The 20,000-nt window shown below is 40.8% G+C and overlaps 1 protein-coding gene across 1 annotated transcript in view; it reads right to left on the bottom strand.

The window, feature by feature from the left end:
• tspan2b (tetraspanin 2b) overlaps positions 1-16,609 on the bottom strand; it is an 81,097-nt gene extending 64,488 nt beyond the window's left edge. Inside the window, exon 1 of the mRNA XM_060938602.1 lies at positions 16,405-16,609. Within this exon, the coding sequence (XP_060794585.1) occupies positions 16,405-16,473 (69 nt within the window). The 5' untranslated portion in view covers positions 16,474-16,609. The remainder of the gene's footprint in view (positions 1-16,404) is intronic.
• Between the last annotated feature and the right edge of the window lie 3,391 nt (positions 16,610-20,000).

The raw sequence follows: 20,000 nt of genomic DNA on the forward strand, positions 1-20,000 counted from the left end.
TTGCCTCTTTTAGTTGTTTGTCCAATAAAAGTTATAAAAACAGTGCATGTTTTGTAAGGACCGAATGATTGTGAGGACATTTGACCCTTTTTTTCTTCAAACAAAGAGCAAAATGCATGCAAATGCTTACTTACTTTTTTACACACACACACACACACACACACACACACACACACACACACACACACACACACACACAGAATAACAGCATTATTAAAGATTTACGAGGCCGATCTCTCCACAGAGAGTGTGATCAGAACACACAGTTTAGGCCAATAAAACTTCACATCTGTAAAGTTGTCAAAACCCCCCAAAAACCTTGCAAACATCTGAATGTGTGATTTATAACCTGCAGCATCTTGTGCATGAGATATCTGAGAAAAACAGACTGAATTTAATCTCATCCTGTAACAAGAAGATAAGACTGGAATTGGGTTTCAGAAAAATCTTTTTTTTCTGAGGAAACTGGAAAAGTTTACACACAGAGTGTTGATTGTCATTTTTTATGTGAGGATATAACAACTGTTAATATATTTATACTTTATTAAATCTCTAGTGTCGGTGATTTTTGTGTGAAGTTGCAGTTTTGAATAATAATAATAATAATAATAAACCTTTACTTTTGTCGCATGCACACTCACGTTTACATTAGACCGTATCTGTCTCGTTTTCTTCGCGGATGCACTGTCCGTTTACATTAAACCGCCTGGAAACGGGAATCCGCCAGCGTCCACGTATTCAATCCAGATCGTGTCAGCTCCGGTGCTGTGTAAACATTCAGAATACGCGGATACGCTGTGCTGAGCTCTAGCTGGCGTCTCATTGGACAACGTCACTGTGACATCCACCTTCCTGATTCGCTGGCGTTGGTCATGTGACGTGACTGCTGAAAAACGGCGCCGACTTCCGCCTTGTATCACCTTTCATTAAAGAGTATAAAAGTATGAAAATACTGCAAATACTGATGCAAATACTGCCCATTGTGTAGTTATGATTGTCTTTAGGCTTGCCATCCTTCCACTTGCAAGTGGTAAGTGATATGCGCTGGGATCACACACACAGCGGCTCAGTCCCGAATCACAGCTTGTTCACTTCACTCGCACGCTCTGTGAGCTGCGCAGGGCCGGAGTGCGCACCCTCCAGAGGGCACTCGCTGTTCAGGGCGGAGTGATTTGGAGCGCAGGATGCCTGCGGAGCCGAGCGTATCCGTGTATTGGCGTTGCTGTGTGCACGCTAATCGTGTATTGGTGTTGCTGTGTGCACACTAATCGTTTTAAAAATGTTAATCTGATGATCCGCTGATACGGTCTAATGTAAACATGGGCTCAAGCACAGTGAAATTCCTCCTCTGCATTTAACCCAACTGAAACAGTGAACACACACACACACACACACACAGAAGAGCGGGCAGCTAGACTACAGCGCCCGGGGAGCAGTTGGGGGTTCGGTGTCTTGCTCAAGGGCACTTCAGCCGTAATACAGAGGAACAGGAAAGTGCTGCTCATTCACTCAACTCCCCTCACATTTTTCCTGCTGATCCTGGGAATCGAACTAGCAACGCTGTGTATGTTTTTTTTTTTTTTAAATAAGTTTTAGTGACTTTTTTCCTGTATTTTTTAAGTGCTTCAGTTCAAAGAAATATCGGATGAGTACTGATACTTCCTGATACTCAATGGTGGTATCATGCCATCTTTAATAAAACCACTTTAAAAAAAAACCCACACACGTATGTAAAGGAATTTTTTTTTTTTTATTAAGTTTCTGCCATTGCACAAATAAACTAACAATAAAAATAAGATATAAAATGAAATTATGTAATAAAAAACTTAGTAAACTTAGTAAATGGCAAGGCAAACACAACAGAGCTAGGCTCCAATAACAGTGCCGCCTATATGACTAAAATAATTTCAACTAAATACTAAATAGATGAGATAATCTAATGATAATCATAAAACATGTAAATATGGACAACTCTTAAACAATTAATATGATAGTTAATTAATATCCGAGTATTAGTTAATAGCAACATTGCTTAGGTAGAAGAAGATTAAGAGAGGAAGAACATTTAGGACACAGGGATTTCCAGGTTAAAAAGTTAAATTGATTGTATGACTTGTCACTAGCGTCTTTATAAAACTTGAGCAAACGAGATTTAAATTGAGCAAGCGAAGTGGAGCTGCGAATAAAAACTGGGAGATTATTCCACAGTTTGGCTAATCGATTAAAGTAGGAAGCTTGGAAAAGTTTAGTACGACATCTAGGAACATGAACATCTAAGTCGGACGAATTACGCGTAGATCTAATAGACATTTTAGGTTTAACAAAGTCAGGAATATTAATGTTGTAGTATTCTAAACGACATCTAAAATAAAATATGAGGTCTTTAGCCTCATGCCAGTAAGTTAAGGGCAATAAATTAGTTTGCCTTAGCCTATCTATGTAAGGTACTTTATTTTGCCAATGTAGGTTAAGAATAAACTTGGTTGAACGACGTTGTAGCTGTTCAAGTCGCTGCATGCTACAAATAGTTTGGGGAGCCCAAAGTTCACTAGCATACCCCACTTGAGATCTGATAAATGTAAGATAAAGCAATCTCCTAGTTGTAAGACTGAAATTCTTATTTAGATGTCTACATAAAAAACCCAACATTTTATACCCTTTTGAGACAATTTTAATGATGTGACAGTCCCATTTTAAGTTAGATGTAATGGTTACACCTAAGTCTCTTTGTGATGTTACTTGATTTAGTGGCACACCGTCCATTTCATACTGATAGGTTATAGGTGATTTCTTTCTGGTAATTGACAATGCTTCACATTTTGAACTGTTATAACGGAGACTCCATTGCTTGCTCCAGACGCTAAGAGTATCAAGATCACTTTGAAGATTTTTTGCATCATCTTCACAATTAATCTCGTTGCACAGTTTAGAATCGTCTGCAAATAGGACCACGTTGTTGTTAACAGCAGTGGGTAGATCATTCACATATACTAGGAATAGAAGAGGACCTAGTATACTGCCCTGTGGTACTCCAGAAGTAACGGGAAGACTAGAAGACGTCACTCCATTGATAATAAATTTCTGGTGACGATCACTTAAATAGTTTTCCATCCATTTAAGAAGAGTATCAGAAATGCCGTAGGTAGTGAGTTTGACAAGCAGTTTTCTATGCGATACACTATCAAATGCTTTAGCTAGGTCCAGATAAATGACATCAGTCTGAAGACCTTTATCCAGACTTAGTCCCACATTATGATAAAACGACAACAACTGAGTAACTGTAGAACGACCCTTTAGGAAACCATGTTGTGCATCTGTAAAGAATTGGGCGATGTGTTCCATTAAATTGTTATACACGCAGCGTTCAAGCACTTTAGATAACACAGAAAGCAATGAAATCGGTCGGTAGTTGGTGACGTCCTCTTTTTTGCCCTTTTTGAACACAGGAACCACCACAGAGTGCTTCCATTCCTCAGGAATCTCTCCAGTTGCTAGAGATTTGTTGAACAGGTTACAGATAGAAGGACAGAGTTCTGTAGCACATTCTTTCAGAATTGATGTTGGAAGGCCATCGGAGCCAGGGGCTTTGCGAGGATCGAGTGAAGACAGAGATGACAATACTTCCATATTAGTCAACACTATGCTATCCAACTTTGGAACTTGTGAATCTTGATCATGCTGATTTGGGTAGCTAGACTCGTCAGAGGTAAAGGTGGAGAAAAAGAACTGGTTAAAAGCCTCAGCCTGGGAGTAGCTATCTCTGTGAAATTGTCCCTTGTAAGAAACAATGTCAGGAATGGAGTTTGATCGTGTTTTATACCTAAAAAAGGACCAGAACCGCTTTGGATTTTCTGTAATTGACTCTCCAATTGATTTTGAGTATTCCACATATTTGAACTCTATCAATCTTTTCACATCTCTCCTCAGCTCCTTGAACTTAGATAATCGGCCATCACCACCATATTTCCTGTACGCATGTCTAGCTGTTTCTTTTTTCCTTAACGCATGTTTCACTTCTCCATCTATCCAAGGCGGGGTGTTTGAGTTTTTGATCTTTACTTTAGGAATATGCTTGTCCGCAAGATGTAAGAGCGTATTCTTCCAATTTTGCCAACACTCATTGATGTTATCTAAGCTAGAGGAGGTCTCAAGACCACTGGAAAGTCGTATATCCCTTTTGAGCTCCACAAGGTTTGCAGCTTTGAAGTTATATACATGGCGATCAGGTTTTTTGGTCCGTCGCCTGTGCACAGCAAGGTCGAAAAGCAGCACATGATGGTCTGTAAAGATGCCCGTCTCTACAGGGTTGAGTACTTCCACAGATGACACTCTTTCCGGCACATTGCTAATGACTAGATCGAGGATATTACCATGACCAGAGCTAGTGAAACGCGTAGCAGTGTCGTTAAGCTGGAATAAAGAGAAGTCCTTGAGGCTTTCACAGAAGAAATGTTCAACAGAGTTCTCTGAGTCCACATATCCGCAGTTTTCAGTCCAGTGAATAGCAGGAAAATTAAAGTCCCCAAGGATAACGATTTGGCTTCTAGATGACCTAGATAAATTCTGAAGAAGCATAGAGAATCCTTCCATGAATAGAGTATCATCTTCATGACCAGGAGGTCTATACACAGCCGATACTAGAACTTTAGATGAACCAAGGGTGTTTACTTCAACGCAGACCATTTCTAAGTTTGTTTCCAGATCTTGTCTACGACTGGTGACCAAATTGTCACGTACAGCCAATAACACTCCTCCTCCAGTTCTTCCTTGTCTGTCACGCCTGAATATCGTGTAGCCACGTTCAAGAATCTCACAGTCCATGATGTCACTGGTTAACCAGGTCTCAGTAACAGCAATGATATCATAGCCGCCACTGTACACAAATTGTTGAAAGGCAACCAGATTGCAGATCTTGTCAATAAATGGTGATTTATGCTGACTTTTTAAACTTCTTGCATTTAATAAAGCACATGTTTTTGTCTCTCTCTTAATGGTTTTGCAGTTTGTAGAAGATGAGTTAGGACCTGGGTTTAAGGCGACATCACCTCCAAGCAGTAACAATTGACGACTTGCACAAGAGTTCGGGTAATACAAACAGGGAGCCAAAGTTCGTTTAGGCTTCTTGTGATAAAAACGTAAGCTTGCTGAATGATTAACTGAGTGTACGGCCAGGTGTATTTGATGTACTGTTATTTTTTCCTGTCCTTTGTAGCCCGTTGAATGAATCCATTCATTAGACATTAGCTTCTCTTCAGGGTTGGAATTTCCTAGAAGCATCAGCCATAGAAATAGAGAGGTGTACATCTGACGCAGAAAGGCCATTTTCAGAGTTCTACTTGAAGCGCGCGCCGAATACTTCACGGCACGCGCAGTTGGCGTAAACTTTTGCACGCGCACCCCAATTGATTAAACGGTTGGAGCTCGAGCAGATTTTAAAAGCAACAACGAAAGAAAACAGGTTAAACAGGTTTCTACATCATTACGACACGTTTAAGAAAAATATTCCCGAGCAAAACTGGACGAGTTGGAAACAACAACAACAGAACGACCCGGAAGTGTTGCCCCAATTGTGTGTTTCTGTGTATGGCGAAAAATTTTCAGCTCAGTTCACACTGAACATCTGTGTCTTTCATGGATATGTTTAACCAGCCACTCTTGGTTTTGCTTTTCACCAACCTCTTTTGGCTAATTAATTTACAGCTTCATTTCACTGGAACTAAGAGACCCAAACCTGTTCCAGCATGATAATGCCCCTGTACAAAAAGCACGCTCCATGAAGACATGGTTCACTAAGTTTGGAGTGAAAGAACTCAAGTGTCCTGCACAGAGCTCTGACTGAACTCAACCCCACTGAACAGCTTTGGGATGAACTGGAACACCAACTGCACCACAGACATTACTCCTCACCTAACATCAGTGTCTGATCTCACTAGTAGCTGAATGATCACAGATCCCCACAGTCATGCCCCAAAATCTAGTGGAAAGCCTTCCCGGAAGAGAAGATTGGAGGTTACTGTAACAGCAAAGCAGGACTAAATCTGGAATGAGATGTTCAACAAACACATAAAACTGATGGTCAGGTGTCCACAAACTTTTGGCCATACAGTGTAGATTAAGTGAGGAATAAAACTGTTGGCGTGCTGTTATAGGAAAATATATCAATGACAGAGTGCTGTGATGTACCACTACAAATACATTAGTTAATTACTAATTAGTTAATGGGGAAGTCATGGCCTAATGGTTAGAGAAGCAGATTTGGGACCAAAAGGTCACCAGTTTGATTCCCTGGACCAGCAGTAATGGCTGAAGTGCCCTTGAGCAAAGCACCCAACCCCAGGCTGCTCTGGGTGTGATGTATGTTGCTCTGGATAAGAGCGTCTGCTAAATGCCTATAATGTATTCCGTTTACTAAAAACAAAAAAGTCAATAACAAATAGGCCTTTTCTTAATCAACCTTTATGAACATTTGCACTTACTCTATCTGCTTCTCTCTTCTTTGTCTTTCAGCAGTCCGTAAAAAGAGAGCGAGCTCTGATGTCTTGTTAAATATATTTGTACACAAATCACACAATAGCTCTTTCACATTTAGATCTGTTTTTTTGGTGTGTGTTTTCTCTGCATTAGAGCTGTGGTACTTCCGCCTCGGGTGAAGTCACATGTATTCTGATGGTCCTGTATCTTTTGCCCGATGTGAGGGGGACAAACAGTTTATGACCTGGGTGTGTTGAGTCTTTGATAATGTTGTTAGCCCTCGTACATAAACAGTTAGCATAAACTTTGTCCAGATTTGGTAGCTTAGTCCCCACAATCCTCTGTGCAGTCTTAACTATCCGTTCCAAATCTCTCCGGTTCTCTGCAGTACAGCTGGTGGACCAAACTGTGACGCAGTAGCAGAGAAAGATCTCTACTGTGCTCCTGTAGAAGTTCACTTAGAGCTGAGAGGGGAGTCTGGCTTTTTCAAGCTTTCTCAAGAAGAAAAGCTTCTGCTCAGCTTTCTTCACCAGGTCTGAGGTGTTGAGGGTCCACATCTGATCCTTTGTGATGTGGAGTCCCAGGAATTTGATGTCATTGACCTTCTCCACCCTTTCACCATTTATGTAGAGGGGGGAGGTGCCATTTTCCTGGTTCTCCTGAAGTCCACAATGACCTCCTAATGTCATGGAACATTCGTTATAGCAGCTATGATCAGTCCTTCCCTTGACAGCCTCTCAAAGTTTTTCTTCTTCTGTCTGCTCCCGTTAGGGGTCACCACGGCGGATCATCTGGATCTGCATATTTGATTTGGGATAGGTTTTACACCGGACGCCCTTCCTGATGCAACCCTCCCCAATCTATCTGGGCTTGGGACTGGCACTAAGTACACACTGACTTGTACAAACCCAGTGGCTGGGTATTCTCACAAAGTTTTTAAGACAAAATAATTCAGCTTGTCTTGTTCTAGAGGGGCTTAAAACCCTCTGTCCTGAATGCTTTTGTGATGCGAACCATAAACTCCTCTGGGGTGGGGTTCTCGAAAGCCTCTTAAGGCTAAGAGTGTCTTTAACTGCCTCTTAAGACCCATCGTTAAGCTAATGTGGTTTTCCAAAGTAGCCCTTTAGCTTGCTCTTAACTTATTATGGACCCAGATCACTCTTTCACAACAAAGAGCATCTCCTCACAGCCAAAAACACAGAATGCGCTGTGCCTCTGAGGGATTCTCAGGCTACATCCACACGACAATGGCAATGAGATTTTTTTTTAAAAATATCGCGTCCACATGGGCAACGGATCAGTAAAATATCAGGTACATATGGCAATGCAACGCTTGCTGAAAACGATGCAATACACATGCCACACCTCTACGTGCGCTGTAAGACGGTCCCATCGGAGACACCAGAACAATAGAAGTAGATGCATGTGCATAAACCCCTTCTTCTGTAGCATTAGCCACATAAAGTTTTGATTATTAATCAGTAGCATAAAACGAAAGACGCGGAAAGAGATTACTTTGTTCTTCTACGCCCTTTTTGAGGAATGTATTGTCGGACTTAAACCAACATCTGAATAGGTGAGATCGCTCCTTTTTTTTTTTTCCTATTTTTGCTGGCGGGATTGTTTTTGTTTTTGGAAAGCGCACGGGCGGTGCGCGGTTTTGGTTACACTGCTTCCGCAGTGTTTGGACTAAAGACTCTGCCCTAAGGGCTATTCTCTCACTCTCTCTCTCACTCACTTTGCACCATTACACAATAAATATTCACAGTGAAAATATTTTGTAATCGTGTTTCATGAACCAAGTTATAGGATTTGTTGACAACTCGCATCGAGTTCGTTACACTTCTACCTGGCGTGAAACACTGACAGTCATGTGGTTGTGATGTCATCGTAAACAAATCCGTTCTACTGATCCAGACGACTTCGCAACGGCTCCGTTGCCAGATTTTTCCACTCTGGAACCCGTTCTCAAAAGATTTCGTTTTGGGGCACCCAAAACGCCGGTGCCGTGTGGACGCCAGGCCGAAACAATAAACAATTTTATCAGATTCACCTGAATCCGTTGCCGTGTGGACAGGGCCTCACAGTCAACGGGCGGAGACTGGTGTTGAATCTGCTGCCGATGTTCAATTACTTTTCTTGTACATTGCAAGTACATCAAGTTAATTATTAAATAAATATATGCAAAACATTATGAATATATTTCAATGTTATGGAATTACGGATGGATATCGTAAAGTCACATTGATATCCCCACGTTTTAATCAAATTTAACTCCATTAGGCGAGTGATTATATAATTTAGTGTCATAAATGAGACAAATTTCTGCACCTCTAACATTGTGTGTGTATATGAGTTAGGAGCTGATCTGTGTGTACTGAAGGAGGTTGGATTGACAAAGTATGATCTTGGAATGTAGAGCTCACAATCACTGACGCATGTCAAACATATATATATATATATATAAAGGGAGAACATTGCCACGTTGCCAGTTTGGATAATGGTTGAAATAATCCTGACTGCACGTTTGGGTAACAGTGAAATGAGCGAGCACAGGGAACACATTTCACATTTACTGAATTATTGAGTTTATTATTTGCTCATTCTTTCATGTGAACATTTGCTCATTTAATAAAAAAAAACCACACTTGGAATAAAAAATGTTTGTGTCCAAAAATGTAAAATAGTTTCAATTATTAATTACCACATTATATATGTAATGCTTAACAATGATACAATATATTAACATATTTTAACACTTCATCGGTTTTTTGTTAAAACCAAACACCATGTGACCTCATCGACTGCATTTAGCGACTACTAATGCCAGCTACCAATACCTTCAGCAACTATAGTATGAATAACTTTAGCGACTCCTGAAGCCTATATCAGGGACGCACATTGCAAAGACACTCTTTGTAAAATTGCTCTTAAGACTTTTTCTTACGAGTGAGCTTGGGAAAACCACGTACAGAGACAACATTCGTTGCTTAAGATCATCTTTAAACTCACTCTTTAGCCCTAAAGTGCAACGTTATCAGGAAACCCAATCCAGACACTGGAGACTCCTTCCATGCAACTGAATGTTACAGAAACATCTCCTTACATTAAAAACCCCACATCACCATGTCGATAATTAAATGTTTATAAAATCCGTATTAGAATAAGCACATTGTAATTACTGAACTAAACGTGAATTAAAGCTGCTCCTCTGTCAGAGCTCCTGTTATAGAAAATAAATCACCTTCTGACCAATCAGAATTGAGAATTCTGCAGTGCTGTGGTATCATTTAATGTTCAGCTCATCTCAGAGTGTTCATTATAAAATGTCTGGTGTCTGTAAATGTGAAGCAGTAAGCTGATATTACTGTGCCCTGTTTCCTTCATGTGCAATTTCTACTCCCACCTGTGCGCGCGCACACACACACACACACACACCTGCAACAGGACAGAACAGCACAGTGCGCTAAGTATCCTCCTTCCCTTTAGTACCCTTTGTCTCATTTACTGGGCGTGGTAGTGCAATGTTTAAGAGTCTGGAATTGATCACAAGGGAATTCTGGGTAATACAAGATGCTGTGGATCATCAATTACAGCCGGAGTATGGAGAGCATATTGATTTGTAGATCAAATATCTCTGTTACTATGTAACATGCATTAGCATCCTTACCAGACACACACACACACACACACACACACACACACACACACACACACACACTACTATTATTATTATTAACCATGTACTAGAACATCTTAGTGTATGTGAGAGTGTTTGTTACCTTTCACTAACACCTGACAACAGACAATCAGCCTCTCAGCAGTGTGTGTGTGTGTGTGTGTGTGTTTGACAGCTGCACTCATGTTGATAGAACAAGCCATGAGATTAGAGATCAACATATGCACGTAAAGTTAAAATGATTATCTCTGAGGGTTCATACAGTGTTATTCTTGGTGTGTGAGGGAATGTGTTTGTTACCCATAATGCTCTGTCAGGTTTAACACTGAAAACAGAGCACAGAGTGGTGAGACACGTACAGTATTACAAATATAACATTCAGATTAGTGTGTCATTATATAAAACACAAAATTATCTATGTTATTAGCGGAACAGAGCTCCATCTTTAAGAGAATATGGTAAGGTATCGACCTGACTTTTGATGGCTTTTACAGCTGTACAACATCTGTACGTACAAACAATGTACGTGTACCACCACAGGGAACCTGATCATAAGTGTAAGGCAACTTGACCACCAAACAAATAAATTTGTGTCTTTATTTACATAAGAAGGATAACCAGTGAACCGGTGACAGGGTCATGGGTGTTGAAGGCTCACCAATTGATTGGCATGGGGCACGAAGGCTAGCCCATATGGTCCAATCCCACAGTAGAGCTTCTGTAGCACAAATGCTGAAAAAGTTAATGCTGGCTAAAACAGAAAGGTATCAGCATTAACTTTTTCAGCAGTTTGTGCTACAGTAGCTCTACCGTGGGATTGGACCATATGGCCTAGCCTTCGTGCCCCATGCCAATCAGTGAGCCTTCGACACCCATGACCCTGTTCACCGGTTGTCCTTTGGATCCTTGGACCACTTTTGTTCAGTACTAACCACTGCATACCAGGAACACCTCACACGATGCGCCATTTTGGAGATGCTCAGACCCAGCCATCTTGCCATCACTATTTGTCAAAGCCACTCAAATCCTTACACTCACACATTTTTCCTGCTTCCAACACATCAACTTCAACAACTGACTCTTCTCTTTCCTGCTGCCTGATAAACCCCGCCCCTCGACAGGTTCCATTATAATGAGATAATCAGTGATATTCACTCTCCTTCCAGAAAACTTCACCAGATCAAGGACATGTCTCTGTGTTCCTATAGAAGCAGTAAGGTATTCAAATGTGTGCGTTAATATAAATCTATCAACACCTTCTGAGTAATCAGCTTTAAGAATTTAACAGCACTATAGTGTCAAATGAAAATAAGCAATTTTAAAAGGTACATGAAGAAAAACAACAGTAATCAACTCATCAACTATGAGGAACAGTGGAGGGAGTTCCTCAGTGTAGTATTAATGCTGATGTGTCTCAGAGAAGCGATTATAAGTATTTATCATGATATCATGCTGCCTGATGTGATTCCGGCGCCTGATCTTGTTGTCCTTTTGTGTACACGTGCAACACGGAGTCGCAATTTCAGCAGCAGCAGCAGCAGGCAACACGAGAGCTGAGATTTTCCCAACTTTATGCAAATTAATTAGAACAGGGTGAAGTGACAAATTCAAACAAATGGCTCAAATGATTCCTCGGACCAATCAGATGGCGTGTATGGTAAAACATTTCTGCTTCTGTTAAACCCCCCCCCAATCACCACTTAAGTTCTTATTTGCAATTAGTTCCTGTGCACTGCTTGACTCATGAAAAAGAAAAGAAAACAAAAACATAAAACCTATAACCATTTTTTCATCTTATCTTTTCAAACACAACCTCTCATTAAATGTGTATCGAGACATTACAAAGAAACTTGGAAGACAATGGCAGAGATCGTTGGTGTCTTGGACTTGGAGTGCTTCCACTGCTAATCTGCTAACAGCTACTACGAAACCTGGCATGTAAACATGTAACAACCAACCAGTTTTCACAAGGATTAGTACATTTTTTAATTTGTGTTTAACTAGTTAAAAGAATATATTTAAGTTGTTCCACAAAATCAAGCCGTACATGAGCTGATAGTCGGTTTTAATCCATGTACGACGAGATTGAGTGGAATAACCGTTTTATTCTATCCACATTCACTGGATTTTGAGAAACAGAGCATTTTTATTTTTTGCAAATTTGATAAAAACTTTATACAAAACATCCAACAAAATCATTTCCGCTTAGAATGTAAACAAACTGGCGAAATGACAGGAGAAGTTTGTGAAAAATGCGATAATAATTCTTGAAAAATAAAAAGATAAAAGTTCTTACCATCAAATACTTTCATTCCATATTTTGTTGCTTTTTTTTGTGTGTTTTTTGGGGTTTTGTTTTCGAGTAGAGTTTTTATTTTGTCCTTGGTTGGTTCAGCAACACGCTCCGCCATTTTGTTTTTCTCTCCTCATGGTATATGAGCTGATATCCCAGTAGTAGAGTAGCTAATCAGAGCGCACGATTGCTCATATCCAGTGAATATGGGTAGAATAAAAATAGATAGAGAAGTACGTGTCATATCATATGTGATATACTGTATGAAATTTCTGCCAGTTTTTGAACACCTGCAGTTTCATGTATTTACTAGTGCTGTCAAGCGATTAAAATATTTAATCGCGATTAATGTCGCGACTGTCATAGTTAACTCGCGATTAATCGCAATTTAATCGCACATTTTTGTCACACGAAAAACCATTGTAATTCTCTTACCAGCATAAAAAAGTGAATGGGCTTGTTTTGTACCAATGTTTTTCTTATTGCAAAGCATAACACGTCTTGACACAGCCACTGCTAACTGAAACCTAAGCCGAGCACCGTGGCTCTTCGTCCCGAGACTAACAAGAGAACCATGAGTGAAGTGATCCACTGCTTGAGTTAGTCTATCAGAGAGACAGGTTACACAGTGACGGTAGGCTTGACATGCTTGATTATAATATAAAGTACACTATTATATTAACTTTAAGTTGTTCGTTGGTAAATATTGCATTGAATCTGATCTTTACTGTTTCAGCTCACTTAACACATTTTGTACTTTTACACTTTCTGCCTGTTGATGCGTCGCGCTGTCCAATCAGAGGCGGCCAAATTTGCATATTACAGGAAGGATTTCTGGGATAGCATTGAGTTTACAGTTCAGAGGGATCTGGCTTCTTTAGACGCTGTCTTCTTAAAACTGAATAAATATTTAAAAAGAGCCAAATGAGCCAGTCTTTTGAACGGCTCTTTTCAAAGAACCGATCACAAAGATGCGGATCCCATCAAAGAGCCAAAATCCCATCTCTACTAGCACGCCCTGCCCGCGCTGGTTCTTTGGGGGGGCAGAGGACTCTGGCTGTGCGGGGCGTGGCATTACAGTCTAGCTGCTATCGTTTTTCTAAGCAAAGTCTCTGTTCCAAGTTCCTGGCAGTTTCAAAAACTTATGAAAAACCTACATCATGTCACAGAGCGTTAATCTCGCGATAAAAAAATTATCGCCATTAAAATTGAGTCAAGTTAACGCGTTAATAATGCAACATTTTTGACAGCACTAGTATTTACAGTTTAATCTCGATAAATTTGGAAAAATACTTTGAAAACTAGAAGAGCACTCGGTAGAATGGATTATATTGTATTACATTAATGGCATTTAGCAGACACTCTTATCCAGAGTGACGTACAACACACCCAGAGCAGCCTGGGGAGCAGTTGGGGGTTAGATACCTTGCTCAAGGGTACGTCAGCCATTCCTGCTGGTCCAGGGAATTGAACCAGCGAACTTTTGATCCCAAAGCTGCTTCTCTAACCTCCGCCAAGCCACATATTAGAATATCCAGATGTTTACTCATCTGAAAAATTGATCCGGGTACAAAATCTGAATCCTGATCTGGATCAACATCAAAATCATATCACTTGAACTGAGGATCATACTAAAGCTGTACACCAAATTCTATCCAATTCCATTCACTACTTTTTGAGTTACGTTGGGAACAGACAGAAAAATCCTGGATCCACAGACATATCTGGATCAAAATCTAAACAATTGTTCCTTGGCCCATGTCCCACCTTTCTTCCAAATTTCATCAAATCTGTTCACTACTTTTTGATTTACGTTTGGAACAAACAAATGGAGGTGAAAACATGACCTCCTCTAACAAAGATGGCGGAGCTAATAAAAAGATCTGGGAAAAAGTTCACAAACAAATACACATACAAGATGTATTTTACCACATTACACTCTAAAGTAATTCAAGAAATGTGAAATCATGTGAACAATATGTGCTCAGAGGTGAAAAATAAGTACATGTTAAAAAAAATGAATCGTGTGAAAAACCACAATCGATAATCAGATATCCACGAAATGTGACAAGTATGTGAAACCCAACATATGCAAATCCATGAAGTTCATGCGAGTCTTTCTAGAAAATGTAACTTTTCTTCCACTAAAACAGCTCAATATGCATATTTAATGCTGCATTAATGGGACTCGATGCATGAGGTGTTATTAAAGGCAGGTGCACGGAGAGAACAGCCAGATCAACCTGCTATAGAGAAACGCTAGATGATAAATATTTGTCTTGTGCTTGTGCATTTGATTGAGCGAGATCAAGTTTCATTTATACTGTTGTGCATGAAAATTCTTTACATTTACCAGCATATACACAAACAGGTCCCTCCAAAAGTATTGGAACAGCAAGGTCATTTGTATTTTGTTTTTGCTCTAGACTGAAGCCACTGGGGTTTGAGATCAAAAGATGAATATGAGGCAATCGATCAGAATTTCAGCTTTGATTTCCTGATATTTACATCTAGATGTGTTGTAACATGGCACATTGGTGGCAGAACACCCAATTTTTAGGTGAACAAAAGTCCTGGAACAGACAGTGTTCAAGTAAATATCACATCATTATCCATACAGGACACTTTATTGATGGAATAAAAACGTGTTCTATTCCTTTCTAGCAGGTTTAATTCATTTGGTTTGATAGCATGCAATAATGTAAGCATATCGCTTATCCTACGTGTATTACGTCACTCTACCCAATGGAGAATGAGTGTTGAATATGGTTTACGATATTGCACGGTTGTCAAGACAACATGACAGCACACGTCAGAGATGTAAAACTTCCGTGCTAGCGAGCGACTGGTTCAAATTTTAAACAAACACAAATGTTTAAATAATCAGTCTAACAGGGCAAATCTGGGCAACAAGAAACACTTGTTAGGCACATGTTCCAATATTTTTGATCATTAAATGAAAATGGGTGGGTTTAAACAAAATATGCCATGTTTTAAGTCATCCAGATACAACAAAAATACCACAAAATGAAAGATGAAGTTCTGATACATCATATTAAGGTTTTTTTAAATCTCAAACCCAAATGCCTTCAGGGTATAATAAAAACAAAAAATTATCTTCTAGATGTCTATTTTATGACTTCTACATTATTGAGTCAAACATTTTAGAGTCCAAACGTGTTTTTTTTTTCCAGCACAAAATTAAATGTTACAGAAAAAAAAAAAGTTTGTATCTGAGCAGTATATTCCATAAGAGAGCACTTTTCAGATGGAAAAAGAAAACATAATGAAGGCTGCTGGGTTTTGGTGTAAAATGAAGAAGTGAGTGTGACAGTCAAAGTGTCCAGAAGAACTGTGGCTGGTTCTGTAAGATGCTCAGGAAAACCTACAGATCATTTCCACATAAAACTGACCTCACTGGACCTGAGATTGGTATATTTTTTAAACCAAAGGGTCGCCTCACACCAAATACTGACTCTGTTTCATTTATTACAGCTCACTGCTCTTTATAGTCATTTTTTAATGTCGAAACATTTCATTATTTTTGGAGGCATCTTTGCTCTACAGCTTTTCTTTGCATGTGCTGAGACTTTTGCACAGGACTGTATCTACACACACACACACACACACACACACACACACAGGATGAAATGAAGAGCTTGTGTAACTTGTGTAGTGCACTATATGTGGAATAGGGAGCTCTTTGTGAACTCGTCCCTTTCCAAAGAGGAAAAAGGGGCGTTTTGTTCCCTTGATGGAAAATCTGATTTACCTTTCCATGACCGACGGGATAAACACACACTGAGACACAGGCCAAGGGGGAAATGGAAAGAAAGGGGTGTTTCGCTTTCCTTTTCTTGGTTGAGAACAGAAGAGCCATCAGTTCACAGCATGCAGCTCAAACATTAAACAGTTATTGATTTGATTCATTCAACATTTCATCAACAGGAGCATCACTCACCCAGAATATGAAGTTGAAGATGAAGAGCAGGTATTTCACACATTTCATTCCACCTTCCACTTTTCCCATTTTGTGTTTTTTTTTTGGTAAAGGTTTACAGCAGAGTGAAGAAGAAATGTTCAGATGATCTGGAGCTGAGACTCAGAAGCAGCAGCTGTCAGTGCAGTCAAACACAACACCCTGGATTATGAGATCTCTCTCTCTCTCTCTCCTCACACACAGAGAGAGAGAGAGAGAGAGAGAGACTAAAATCCGCCCATTTTTGCACTCATGGGGGGACACTAAGGGGGAACCAAGACACACGACAAACAAAATCAATGACCACAAAATCTGCCCAATTATTATTTTCTTTTTAAAAGTCAATGTTTTTAGTCAGGTCCACATTGCAGAAATGAGAATACTTCATAATGATATTATCTTTCTTTCTTTCTGCTAAATGATTACTATAGTATGGTATGGTGTTTGTTTACTATACTTCAACTATAATCAATTATAAAAAAAAGATAACATTTATATATTTATATTTGTGTAGATATATGTGTGTGTCTTTTCTATCTGAATGATCTCATCTTTCACTGCTCTTAAAGCTCAGGTTTTAATTTTCCGTAAAAGGAGAAGAGGTGGAGCGAGTGGGTTGGCTTTTTCCAAAAAAGGAGAAGAGGCGGAGTGAGTGGGTTGGCTTTTTCTGAAAGAGGAGAAGAGGCGGAGTGAGAGGGTTGGCTTTTTCCGAAAAAGGAGAAGAGGCGGAGCGAGTGGGTTGGCTTTTTCCGAAAAAGGAGAAGAGGCGGAGCGAGTGGGTTGGCTTTTTCCGAAAAAGGAGAAGAGGCGGAGCGAGAGGGTTGGCTTTTTTGGGAAGAGGAGAGAGGTGGAGCGAGTGGGTTGGCTTTTTCTGAAAAAGGAGAAGAGGCGGAGCGAGTGGGTTGGCTTTTTCCAAAAAAGGAGAAGAGGCGGAGCGAGTGGGTTGGCTTTTTCCAAAAAAGGAGAAGAGGCGGAGCGAGTGGGTTAGCTTTTTCCAAAAAAGGAGAAGAGGCGGAGCGAGTGGGTTGGCTTTTTCCAAAAAAGGAGAAGAGGCGGAGCGAGTGGGCTAGCTTTTTCCAAAAAAGGAGAAGAGGCGGAGTGAGTAGGTTAGCTTTTTCCAAAAAAGGAGAAGAGGCAGAGCGACTGGGTTGGCTTTTTCTGAAAGAGGAGAAGAGGCGGAGTGAGAGGGTTGGCTTTTTCCGAAAAAGGAGAAGAGGCGGAGCGAGTGGGTTGGCTTTTTCCAAAAAAGGAGAAGAGGCGGAGCGAGAGGGTTGGCTTTTTTGGGAAGAGGAGAGAGGCGGATCGAGTGGGTTGGCTTTTTCCGAAAAAGGAGAAGAGGCGGAGCGAGTGGGTTGGCTTTTTCCAAAAAAGGAGAAGAGGCAGAGTGACTGGGTTGGCTTTTTCTGAAAGAGGAGAAGAGGTGGAGTGAGAGGGTTGGCTTTTTCCGAAAAAAGAGAAGAGGCGGAGCAAGTGGGTTGGCTTTTCTCGAAAAAGAAGAAGAGGCGGAGCGAGAGGGTTGACTTTTTCCGGAAGAGGAGAAGAGGCGAAGCAAGTGGGTTGGCTTTTTCCAAAAAAGGAGAAGAGGCGGAGCAAGAGGGTTGACTTTTTCCAGAAGAGGAGAAGAGGCGGAGCGAGTGGGTTGGCTTTTTCCGAAAAAGGAGAAGAGGCGGAGCAAGTGGGTTGGCTTTTTCCGAAAAAGGAGAAGAGGCAGAGTGACTGGGCTGGCTTTTTCCGAAAGAGGAGAAGAGGTGGAGCGAGAGGGTTGGCTTTTTCTGAAAAAGGAGAGGAGGCAGAGCGAGTGGGTTGGCTTTTTCCGAAAAAGGAGAAGAGGCGGAGCGAGAGGGTTGGCTTTTTCCGAAAAAGGAGAAGAGGCGGAGCGAGAGGGTTGTTTTTTTCCCGAAGAGGAGACAAGGCAGAGAGAGTGGATTGTGCGCGTGAAACAAAATCAAGCAGTCAAAGAAGAAACGGAGCAGCAATGCTCAAGCAAAAAGGAGAAGACTGGAGATAAACTTTTTTACTTTTGCTTGGAATTGACAAGTCAAGAATCCTGAGGGATCCTGTACAATCATTGTAGAAATGAAACAAAGGGATATTTCCTTGCTTAGAGTCGGCTATAAATAGTATAATGCCGCGCATAAGTGAGATGTAAACAAACCTTCGGAAATTGGGCAAAACAATATATTTTAACCGTTTTATTCAATTGTAGGCTGCAAATTAGACACTAGGAAAACTGAATTCACTTTTTGGGTCGTTCTTCTAGACAATAAAGTTGATATTCTACGTTTCACATCCGACCCTTGCCTATGACTTTTAAGGACGGAGAATGTAATTGTTCACATACTTGCCTATGTAATATGTGTGTTACTGGAGGATTCCACTAGACGGCAGACCAGAGAACTCAGTCTGTATCGGATGTCTGGATTTGAAGAAGAAGAAACCTTTATTTGTCACATGCACACTTCAAGCACAGTGAGATTCATCCTCTGCATTTAACCCATCTGAAGCAGTGAACACACACACACACCCAGAGCAGTGGGCAGCCACACTACAGCGCCCGGGGAGCAGTCAGGGGTTCGGTACCTCGCTCAAGGGCACTTCAGCCCAAGGCCGCCCCATGTTAACCTACTGCATGTCTTTGGACTGTGGGGGAAACCGGAGCACCCGGAGGAAACCCACGCAGACACGGGGAGAACATGCAAACTCCACACAGAAAGGCCCTCGCCGGCCGCTGGGCTCGAACCTGGACCTTCTTTCTGTGAGGCGACAGCGCTAACCACTACATCACCGTGCTGCCTGTTTGCATTATGTAAACAATAAACATGGCAACACTCGAGGAGGTTAGTATTTGGTTATCGTGCTTCTCCACTGCCCCCTGCTGTTCATGCATGTATTACATCTTGCGGTTGCGTGGAGTTAATTTTTGAGGACTTTGCACAACTGATGCACCAAACAGATGCAAGACACATGAGGCAGCCATCGTGCGCATGTGTAGTTCAAAACAACTACAGTATATCTCCACCTTTAACAGTCTGAGATCCTTGAAGCAAGATGCTGTAGATTTAAAAGTAAAAACAGAAGCCTTTATTTGTCACATATACTTTACAACACAGTGAAATTACTTTCTTAGAATACCAGGCTTGTGAGGAAGCTGAGGTCAGCCATGATACAGCACCCCTGGAGCAGATAGGGTTAAGGGCCTTGTTGAAGGATCTAACAGTGACAGCTTGGTAGTGCTGCGGCTTGAACCACCAACCTTGTGATCGCTTAACCATTGAGCCACCTCTGCCAGTGTTGGCCAATGTTAGCATTTTTGGCACTTTATAAATATTATAATAATGAACATTGCTGCAGTTATTGGTCAGTGGTATTTTTGGTTTTGTTATTGCCTCCGCCAACTTTGTTGGAGGAGATAATGTTTTTGCCTCCATTTGTTTGTTTGACTTTTCTTAATGTAACTCAAACAGTACTGAATGGATTTTGAGGAAATTTGGTGGAAAGGTGAGCCATGGGCCAAGGAACAATTGATTAGATTTTGATGCAAATTCAGATATCTATGTGGATCCAGGATTCTTTTTGTC

This window comes from Neoarius graeffei, chromosome 13, assembly GCF_027579695.1.
Source record: "Neoarius graeffei isolate fNeoGra1 chromosome 13, fNeoGra1.pri, whole genome shotgun sequence".
In the NCBI taxonomy this organism is placed as follows: domain Eukaryota; kingdom Metazoa; phylum Chordata; class Actinopteri; order Siluriformes; family Ariidae; genus Neoarius; species Neoarius graeffei.